We start from the raw sequence: 11510 nt of genomic DNA on the forward strand, positions 1-11510 counted from the left end.
GGGCCCCCCCCCCGCCTCTCTTTTCGCACAAAGATCGTGGTGCCTGATCTTCGGGCTACCACGTATTATAGTTCGAACGTCGATAGTTTTAGTGACGAGACTACGAGATAGCGTATAACGCTCCATGTATTATAGTTCGTATATGTTGATGGTGTATAATTCTCCTTAGCTTTTTCACGTGTGCAACATCGGCTAAACAAGGGTGCACCAACGTGCAACATTTTGAAACTTTGGGGCATTTATTCAGCAGTTAAAGGACATTTATTTGCTCGGTTTTAAAATAGGGGTCACTTAGTGCAAGGTCAGTGAAACTTGAGGGCATTTAAGTGCAATTTAGCCTTTATATTATTGGTTAACCCTATTTGGTTTAGCATATAAAAGTTCCAAAAACAGTCTCTTAGTTACCAAGTTTCTCGGCACATATTCTTATTGCCTTTGAAGGAGAAACCTTCATCTAAAGATAAGGAGTAAAAGGTCCAATTTATCAATTTTATAAAGTAGGACACATGGCATATACATACTATTAATTCTTAGTCCCATATTTTTAGAGGAGAAAAGGCTTTCTTCTATTTGTTTACATAGTATGTTAATCTCAATGTTATGATTTGAATAGATGCCTAGTGGAGTAGGCTGCCTGCTAGAGTGGGTGAATCCAAAGCACAGTCTCCTCCTATTTTCAATTAGCTTCAGGGAATAGTCATTCATATTATCAGTTAACCCAGTTTTGATTACCACATGAAGATTCCAAAACAGTGCTATAGTATCGAAGGACCTTGCACAAATTCCTCTTGGCCTGTCGGAGAAAATCTGTGCTAAGAAAAAGGAAAGTAAAATGTTCAACAGATCAAAGTGGTATAATGCCCAAGGACCTTGCAAGTTGAAGTTTTAGAAATATGCAATTTGCCTTATAGGTTTGACAGAATGATGTGGAAGCCAACCATGTGTAACTGGGACAGAAGCAACACTGTGGAAGGAGACATTGGGCTTAACTGATATATGAAACTTGTTGAATAAACATTTTCGGTAGCAGTTGATCACAGTTGTAAAACTGCTCGGTTGTCTTAATGTTAAGAACAACTCCTGGAAACTGGACCGTTGCTTAATTTGGTGAGATAAAAGCATCACAATTAGAATTAAATATAAATAGCATTTTGACTTCATGATCGAAAAAAATTTGTGTTAAAATTCTATAAACAGAACATTTAGCTGGTATTCCTTTTACATCAATATTTATTATTTATATATATTTGCCATCTTCTAGAAAACTAAAGTTTGATTTATTTTAAATTAAGTGCCTTCTCATGATTATTATTTACAGTTTTATGGTCAGTAGCATGCTATAAGTTTGCTCATGATTTTTGTAGGTGCTTCTGAAGAAACTATAAGAGACCGTTTCAAAGAGGCATACAGAACTGCTCCATCAATCATATTCATTGATGAGATAGATGCAATTGCTTCCAAGCGAGAAAACCTGCAAAGGGAGATGGAACGTCGGATAGTAACACAGCTTATGACTTGCATGGATGAATCGCATCACACTCAGTCATGTGATGATTCCCAGACAGAAACATCTGAGAAGAAGCCTGGTTATGTTCTTGTAATCGGAGCAACAAACAGACCAGATGCACTTGACCAAGCTTTGAGGAGACCTGGACGGTTTGATCGTGAGATTTCTTTGGGTGTACCTGATGAAAATGCACGGCTAGAGATCCTGTCAGTTCTTACTCGGAAATGCAATCTTGAGGGTGAATTCAATCTTATGAAGATAGCAAGGGCTACTCCAGGTTTTGTGGGAGCTGATTTGAACGCACTGGTGAACAAAGCTGGCAATCTGGCAATGAGAAGAATAATGGAGAAGAGGAAATCTGGATTTCAAGAGGGAAAAACAGATGACTGGTTGCGGCAACCATTGTCCCCTGAAGAACTAGCTAGCATTAATGTTACAATGTCTGATTTTGAGGTATTGTGATCACACATCAATCTATTGTTTGTTTTCCATCGCCAAATGTCTTATCAATATCCCATTGTGATCTGTTATATGTTCATGATGAAAGCAGCAATATTTGTGCATTTTATAACTGTTACTTAGTTGTTTGTGGAGCCATTAATGCAACAATATACAGTTAGTGTCAGAAAGATATGGTTAGAGATTAGCCTCTTGACTCTGTAAATGCTAAAAAAAAATATTGTTGCAGGTAGTTGTGCTGTGATTTATTTTAACTCTTTCACGTTTGTAAAGAGCAAGACAATCTAATTTATTGTGTCAGAAAGTTAATATCGAAGGTACACCATGTGAGATATGCCAAAATTATGGTGTGTGAATACCTGCTTGAGCCAGGAATTGCTTGTCCATCTATGGGCAAAAGCATAACCGTTGTTAAGCCATTTTTAGGCCTATACTCTTTCCATGTAGTACCTAGGAGTGTTGCCGCAACTGACTTGGATCTTAGAAAATTATTTTTATACTTTCGTGGGATACTGTGAGATGTCAGGAGCAAAAACTTGCACATGTATAATATGGCTTCAGATGATCTTTGTTGATGGTGAAACTAAAGCATGTGAGATAGTAGGAATTGAGACGAATAGATTACTATTGAGAACCTCTGGTCAATTATGTTACTAGTTTTTGTGGATTATATACGCCATGCATGATGCCAGATTTATTACACTGTGCTGTATTGAAGTTGTGAAGCACTGTTGTAACTTGGATATGTTTTAACAAGTTAGCAACTGAAAAAATGCCTTGAGAATATATAATTATCCTGGCCTCCTGGGACTTCTGATTTAAAGCATTTATACTGGCAGCATTTGCAGCCACATGTCTGTATCTAACATAGTTTGGCTTTGATCTAGTTAGTTCTTCAAAAGCATAAATTCTATGTCTCTGTTCATCTCATAATTAGTGATCACAGAATTTTCAAATCGAGCTGTCCTTTTATCAAGTTCACAAGTATATGTTTGAGAGCATTCCTTTCCCATGCATAAACAATATTTGGGGTTGATACTCTTGTTTTCATATCTTTTGCAAGAAGCCACTAAAATGGTTCAACCCTCTTTAAGACGTGAAGGATTTTCCTCAATACCTAACACCAAGTGGGAGGATGTTGGTGGTCTCAACTCTTTGAGGAAAGAGTTTGATCGCCATATTGTTCAACGCATAAAGAACCCTGAGGATTATGAGGTATTCTTCTTGATTGTTCTCGTGCATTTGCAGCATGAGTTAGGTGTTGCAGTTTGCGAGATAATGCCCTTCTTTGTCAGTCCAATCAATATATTTTTTATATTTTCAAGAATAGTCGGACATCTTTGATATTTAAAACAGCAATTCTTCAGTTACATTCTGTTGTTCTTTTATCAGTGGTGGTAGACGCTCAACAGGACTACAACTAGTTCTAAACATTAAAGTAAATTTTTACATTTCATGCTCTTGACATTTCATCTATTTTGCATGCCACTTTATTTTTTGCATGTTAGTGGCAAAGCAACTTTTGTTTCTCTAAAAAGAAGCAGTTTCATATTTTAACTGTTTGCTTAGTTAGTAACTGTTTGCTTAGTTAGGTAAACTTTGTGAGTTCTCTTCGATTGCTTTGTTCTCAGAAGTACATTTCTGTATCGTACGTATCAGCTTAGACCCTGGTTACCCACACGCGGAACATGGAAGCTGGTACACTGGAACTTCTCTGCTAAAATCTCAACCTTGCAAACGGGTAAAGTGATGGGAGTGGAAGCGAGAAGAAAACTAGAAGCAAGTGAAATACTGAAAGAGGAATGAATCTTTTTAAGCATTTAATTACAGGGGTTACATTCCTCAATGCCCAATATTTAGTAATGACTGAATCCTCCTTTACATTTACAAAATTGTATAATAGTAATCACTTGAAGATTTGGTAATCACTGAGCCTTTGGGAGTTGAGGTATCTGCTTGATGCTTACTTTTTAAGCTTATTTTTTATGGATATCTCATATATGTGTATGTAAATGGCTGTGTTATATGAATGAAAATTGTGTGGCAACAAATATAGCATAATCATTTTTCATTTTTTCCTATGCCCATTCTTTATATCTTAAAAGTCTTATTCTTAGTTGGAGTAGTTACTAATTGTGTCGATTCCTATTCTTAAGGAACTTGGTTTGAACCTGGAGGTTGGCTTCTTGCTTCATGGACCTCCTGGTTGTGGTAAAACATTGATTGCCAAGGCTGTTGCAAATGAGGCAGGCGCCAATTTCATACACATCAAGGTTCAATCTACTTCTCATACTGTATTTCTGTAAAGCATGCTATTCTTCTTCAGTTTCAGATGACGTTATTTCTATGGATGGTCTGAAGTCTATAATGCCTCTTGTTAACCTTTTATTACATGTCAAACCTCCCTGGATTATATTCAAAATCTGCAGGGTCCTGAACTTCTGAATAAATATGTTGGAGAAAGTGAGCTGGCAGTTAGAACAGTATTTAGCCGTGCTAGAACATGCTCCCCTTGCATACTTTTCTTTGATGAGGTACATGAACTTTATTCTTAGTTTGATTGCTTCGTACTTATTTGCAATCTTCTTGTCACTTTAAGCCTCAACAACTATGTAGTGAAGTTGTCTGTAGCTAGGCCGTTTACTCAACAATTATCTTAAATATGATGTATATTATATACCAACTAGTCATGCATGAGGTCATGGTGTAAGGCCTATTGGCTATTAGGCCTGATTCTCAGGAAATGTTGCTGAATTATTGGATAATGTAGTCCATATTATGGTGGTCCGTAAAGAATATAGGCATATGGCATATGGAACCTAATTAAATGTTAGCAAATTTGCCTGTGTATATTCCTCAAATGGCATTGGCGGTGAATACTTTGACAACTATACGAGGAAAAGATGATGTCTATCCTAGAAAGCCACTTAACCAAAATATGGCTTTAAATATCAAATTATTTAGCTAATAAATACAGAGATCAAGCAAATACATTATGCATAATGCATGTGCAGTAAAATTAGCTATGCGTCCAGCTTATGGTTCAACTAAATGCTTGTGGGCACTGAGCAATATGTCTAAATTCTAAATAGTTAAAAACATAAGTCAAATATTGGAGGAGTTTAACGTCTTTAGTAGCCACGTATACTGGAAATTATTAAAGCCTGACTACAATGCCTATTCCTAAAACAATATTTCAGGTGGATGCTTTGACAACTATGCGAGGAAAAGATGGAAACTTTGGGGATCGGCTCCTCAACCAGGTTAAATTGCAAAAACAGCTGATTTCTCATATACATTGTGCATTATAGTTCAAATGTTCTTTTGTTTCATCTTCTCAATGATTTGTGCTTGTTGTTGAAGTCTAGGCATTTTATCACTTTTTCTGAATTCAGACGTTATAACTGCAGCTACTCATAGAGCTAGATGGTGCAGATCAGAGGAAAGGCGTCTATGTCATTGGAGCTACAAACAGGTGAGGAGTTTATTATTGTTTTTATTTCCCGTCCATGTGTATAATTAAAAGTTTTGCTGCTGAGCTGTTATCTAAGATGCTAGATATTTATGACAGACTGGAGGTTATGGATCCTGCTGTCTTACGACCAGGGAGATTTGGTACAATTCTTTATGTTCCTTTACCTACCATTGAAGAGCGTGGATTGATCCTCAAAGCACTTGCTCGTAAGAAGCCTGTTGCTATTGATGTGGATTTGGATGCGTTGGGACGTTGCGAGGCATGCCATAATTTCTCTGGTGCTGATCTTTCGGCCTTGGTGAGTCTTAACATCTCTGACTATTGTTTTTTCCTCAAGCATGTGATAATCTTCTTGCTGTTGACCTTCTCTGCTGTGATGAGGCTCAACTCTGCTAGTCCTAAATCTCATGTTGATGACTCGTATGATTTGGGGACCAATTAAGCTTGTGGAAGTTTTTGTTTTGATGGACTAGGAGAAATTTCTCCTTAGTTTTTGACATGCAGAATGCAACATTTACTTTGGAGAATTCTGGGGTATCAGATCCCAGGGATTTATATTACCCAGTTTAGTATAATCTGGGCATTTCTGGAATCTTTCTTTCTCATGTTTGGTGTGAGTAAAGGATTCTGGAAATGTGACATTAGAATACTTTCCACAAATCATTAATGTTGTACAAAAACGATGATACAAGTTATTTCTATTCAAAAGTAAGATCATGACTGATGGGCAAAATCTGCAAGCGCACAGACTCGTTGTAGCTATCAAGGTCGATCCCACAGGGACTAGGGTTAATTACCAAATTTTACGTTATTAGGCTAGCTAAACTAATGAGTAAATTAGAAGAGATTTAATAAAACAAATAAAATAAACAACTAATCGGATGGAATTCAATAAAATGAAGGACTAGGATTGGGTTATCACCACAACTTAGGTGTTCAATGATGAATTATTTTAATTCTTGGTGTTGGTTTAATCTAGAAAGGGTGAATTAGCCTAAATTAATCTAAAGCCTCTTTCAAGGTCTAAAGATCGTGCCTAATCAATCTCAATTAACCTACTTTCGTGGAATCAAGATTAAATTAAACCCATTAAGCTTTATGCTAATCCAAATCAAATCCCCAAGGAATCTAGCCTACTTTCGTGGTTCGAACTCCCTGCTTAATTTCTAGAGATCCGGTATTAATCTTCACCTTTCAGTCCTTCAATTAATTACCTATGATTGCTAATACGGTGATCAAGCGAATCAACAAGATTAAAACATAAGAAATTAAGTTTAAAGATCTAAACTTTCACCAAGAACATATATTAATTCATCATCAATCACCAAAAAGTTGGGTTCTTTCCCAACCCTAGACAAGAAATCTACTCACACATGATTGGAATAAGAGAAGACATCAAATAATTATGCAAATCAATCATAAGAAGAAATAAATCAAAGAGAGGAAAGAATTAACCCGTCTTTCAATTGAAATCTTCAAAATAAGAACTTGCAATCCAATCTTCTACAAGAGATTAATGTCTTCCTTCAATACTTGAACCCTAGAATAGTTGCTAGTTGATGGCTAAAAGAACATAACAAAAGATATCCAAAACCCTAAGTCAAAACATCTATTTATATGTCTCCAAAAATCTGGAAAATAACTAATTCCCGCGCCACCGGTGTGGTCTGCACCACACCAGGGTGTGGTAGGGGCTGTTTTGCTGATTTTGTGCTTGTTTCTTCAGTTTTCGGTATTTTAGCTATAACTTTTGCGTCCGACCTCAGAATGAGGTGATTCAAGTTGCATTGGAATCCTGTTGAAGAGATCTACAACTTTCATCTTTTGAGTTTTTCTTGATTCAAACTGCATCATGGTCGAAATTCCAGTTCTTCATACTCGTGCATCCATTTTCTTCACGAACCATGCCTTCAAAATCTTGTTGTTGCTTCAAACTCTTGTAAAACTTCCAACGATCATCAAATCTTTCAATCTTGAGCCAATACCTACATATAAGAACACAAACCACAGCAGTATCCTCGATCTAAACACGAAATATGCATTAAACACTCGTAAATCATGCTTAAAACACACTAAGATAATGCATATTTTACGTGTTTATCAACTCCCCCAAGCTTAGACTTTTGCTTGTCCTCAAACAAATAGACAATAAAGAAAATAGGAGGAGTGGAAGCCAAATAGAGTAGGGATCACCCCCTCATCAATCCTTTAACCAATATCAAACATATCACAAAACAAATACTTTTCATCGGGACTTAACAAATTAATTTCCAAAACTCTCAACAAAATCACATTTCAAAATTTATTTACGATCACAAGCGTCACAAGTCAAGGATAGCCATCCTATCCAATTCTCAAGTCAAAGTAGGAAAAAGAAATTCATGTAACTAGCTTCAATCCCAAAGTACTAAAATTGAGACCTTCAGGTAGTTAAATTGGTAGACCTCACTTTAGGATAAGTGGACTCTCAATCTCTCATGTATTTAAGGATGGGATTGTATCGCTCAAAATTCTTCCGAATGGATGTATTCAATCCATAAGCTTGCATTTCATCTCAATTCTCCACCACTTCGAAAACTAATGCATGCAACAAAATCATGAGGTCTTTTATTGGTTGTAACGGGGCTAGGGTCAAAAGGTAGGATATATATTTGGAATTGGTTGAAAGCCTATCACTAGTGGAGCTATGATTGCAAAAGATTATATCTCAAAGTAAGATCAATGACATCTACACAAACTCCATCATCTATTAAAGAACTTCTTCCAACTACTCCTTTTAGTATGCCATAATGAATTCTTTCGACACCCGCAATTACATACACCATAAAGATGACACTTTATTCATCTTTTTTTTTCGAATTAGTTTTTTTTTCTTTTTTTTCGAAAGAATTATGAAAAGGAAGCAAACGCCTACTTTCACACCCCCAAGCTTACACCACATTACTCATATAACCCATTGTATCATAAAATGTGCTCCACTAGCTTAGGCAATGGGTAAGGAATAAAATCGGATTTTGAAGGTTACATATGTGGGTTTAATCAACAAAAATTAGGCTCATAGGCTCAAGGGGGCTAATCAAGGGAACAATAGTGCATGGTAGGCTATTTGGCAAATGTGGACTATAAACAAAAATGTGCCTCAATCACCTTTTATGCATACAAAAGTTATATGTGGCCTTGAAGAGATTCAATGCAAGTTCTAGTATCCTACACCATTGGAGAATATCACACAAGCAAAGAAAATAATGATTGGATATGCAATGCATCCAATTTTCAGGCTCAAAATCTCACGGGTTTTATTTGTCTACCAAATTTAATTCCCCTCTTGTCTCAATAGAGTAATGGTTATGATGCTAGCCACATAAACGCTAAAACCTATAAGACAAGAGAACATTCAAGTCTGGTTCTCCCATATTGTTAACTTGTAATCAAAAGCCTTTGAGAATCAGCTGAAAGATGGTATAAGAAGTTGTCAAGTCCCAATTAATGAGCATCTATCTAGTTCAATGATCGATAAAGGTTAAGCATTCATGTCATCATCAGGAGATCATTTTCCTAATTGTTTTTTTTTTGTTTTGGTTTTAAGAAACAAAGCAAAAGAAAAACTAAAATAAAAGAAAAATAGGCAATTATAGACAGGCAATCAATGCATGAACAACCCACACCCCCAAGCTTAAGATCTACATTGTCCTCAATGTAATAAAATAGAAATTAGTGCAAGGGTGCAGAAGACATACCTACTCAATGGTTAGAAGGAGACGGCGCGGAGGCATCCTAGTGGAGCTGCCACTCATGAAAAGACTGCATCATATGGTGGATAGAATCCAGGTTGTCTCAAAATGAAGCCCTTGTATCATTGAAATTGCTATTACATTCCCCGATTCTTATAAGTTTTTTGAAGGTAACCCCTCCAATCAAGAGAAGCAATAGCTAGATATTAGAATTCTTAAAGCATGTTTGAATCTTTGATGGAGTAGTGACCAGCAATTTAATGGAGATCAAAATCTTTCTCAATTTGTTTTTTTTTCGAATCTAATCAATTAATTGAATCACCAGATCCAATAACAGGGGATCAGAAACATAAATATCTCCAAAAAAAAAAAACTTACAGACTTCTCTCTGATGAGTCCAAATGCGCAATCAAGCCCGTCGCAATCCCTTCTCCAAACTCCCAACTTCTCTCAAACGGAGAACCAAGCCGAGACCCACCAATTTGAATCCAGAAAGGCGGTGGTCCGGTGGTGGTTGGCGAGGCGGAGTGCGGTGCTGATCGAAGAGGTGAGGCGGCGGCTGATGGGCGTTGATTTGGGTTAGGGCAAAGAGGAAAAAGGGGTGAGGAGCGGTGATGATTGCGATGGATTGCGGCGTTTGGTGATGATGGAGGTTGGTTTGCTGATCGGAGAGAAGGAGGATGGCCGGCGATGAAAAGGGGGCGGCGGTCGGAGATGATTGTCGGAGGCGATTGCTGAGGGCGGGTAGCTGGTCGAAGGGGGGAAGGCAGAGGGGATGTGGCGGCTGATCTGGTCGGAGGTCGAAGAGGGAGTCAGGGCGGCGGCGGAACTTTGGGGAGATGGGGCGGCGGAACGGCGCTGGTTGATGGCCGTGCAGTGGAGAAGGGTCGGAGGTGGGAATCGAAGAGGATGAAAGGAAAGAAGGTGGGGGTCAGGTTGCTGGGTTGAAGAGGGATTTTTCCCTTTTTTTTTTTCTTTTTAACCCAGCGAACCACAGGTGTGGTGGACGGATGTGGTAGACTCTGGAAAAAAAAAATTCAGTGAACCAGGGGTGTGGCGGACCGTGGGTGTGGTGTATGGGTGTGGTAGAGTCTGGATTCTTTTCTTCATGTAGACCATGGGTGTGGCAGACGAGTGTGGCAAAGTCTGCCATCCCATTTGAACTCCTTTTTCTGCAGTTTTTTTTCTTTTCTTTTTTTTCCTTTGAAAGAATTGTTCTCCCATCTCCTCACTTGCATGATTGAAAATGTTATAAATTAAATTTATGCCGATCCAATTGCCTAAAAAAAATAATATAAAATAAAATGAAATAAAATAAGATAAATAAAATGGATGAAAACTTGGGTTGCCTCCCAAGAAGCGCTCGTTTATGGTCTTGAGCTCGACCCCTTTTTGCGCTTAATTATCCGACGAAGGGGGATCGGAAAGGGTATAAGTGACCCCTTTCTCGTGTTGTTCCCCTACAATGTAGTGCTTCAATCGTTGCCCATTCACCTTGAAAGATCCCGTTGTTTCACTCCAGACTTCAACAACTCCACTAGGAAAAACCTCGCGGATTTGAAACGCTCCGGACCACCTAGACTTGAGCTTGCCCGGAAAAAGCTTCAAACGAGAGTTGAAAAGTAATACCATATCTCATTGATTAAACTCTCTTCGAAGGATATTCTTATCGTGCCATCGTTTAGCTTTTTCTTTATAAATGCGAGCATTCTCATAGGAATCTAATCGTAGCTCATCTAGCTCATGAAGTTGAAGCTTTCTTTTCTCACCTGCGGTCTTCATATCGAAATTGAGCAACTTGATAGCCCAATACGCCTTATGCTCTAACTCAACTGGGAGATGACACGATTTGCCATATACCAATTTGAATGGTGTCATACCTATGGGAGTTTTGTAGGCAGTTCGATAGGCCCATAAGGCATCCGTGAGTTTCATAGACCAGTCATTTCTCGAACGATTAACTGTTTTCTCCAAGATACTCTTGATTTCTCGATTCGAAACCTCCACTTGACCGCTAGTTTGAGGATGGTATGGCGTGGCAACCTTATGAGTGACCCCATATTGTCTTAAGAGAGCTTCGAATTTTCTTTCAATGAAGTGTGAACCTCCATCACTGATTACCGTCCGTGGCACCCCAAATCTTGGAAAAATAACGTTCTTGAATAGTTTCACAACAACTTTAGCATCGTTGGTGGGGGATGCTATCGCTTCTACCCATTTGGAGACGTAGTCCACCGCCACTAAAATGAACTTGTTGTTACACGACGATGGAAACGGTCCCATGAAATCTATTCCCCACACATCAAAGACTTCAATTTCCAAGATGGAGTGTAAAGGC

General features: G+C 38.1%; 1 protein-coding gene across 1 annotated transcript in view; it reads left to right on the plus strand.

The window, feature by feature from the left end:
• The window catches only part of LOC109830368 (cell division control protein 48 homolog C-like), a 26574-nt gene that overhangs the window by 2042 nt on the left and 13022 nt on the right, over nucleotides 1–11510 (plus strand). Inside the window, exons 3-9 of the mRNA XM_020397621.1 lie at nucleotides 1365–1960; nucleotides 3029–3181; nucleotides 4123–4239; nucleotides 4396–4500; nucleotides 5167–5229; nucleotides 5377–5441; nucleotides 5538–5739. Of these exons, the coding sequence (XP_020253210.1) occupies nucleotides 1365–1960; nucleotides 3029–3181; nucleotides 4123–4239; nucleotides 4396–4500; nucleotides 5167–5229; nucleotides 5377–5441; nucleotides 5538–5739 (1301 nt within the window). The remainder of the gene's footprint in view (nucleotides 1–1364; nucleotides 1961–3028; nucleotides 3182–4122; nucleotides 4240–4395; nucleotides 4501–5166; nucleotides 5230–5376; nucleotides 5442–5537; nucleotides 5740–11510) is intronic.

This window comes from Asparagus officinalis, chromosome 1, assembly GCF_001876935.1.
Source record: "Asparagus officinalis chromosome 1, Aspof.V1, whole genome shotgun sequence".
NCBI lineage: Eukaryota > Viridiplantae > Streptophyta > Magnoliopsida > Asparagales > Asparagaceae > Asparagus > Asparagus officinalis.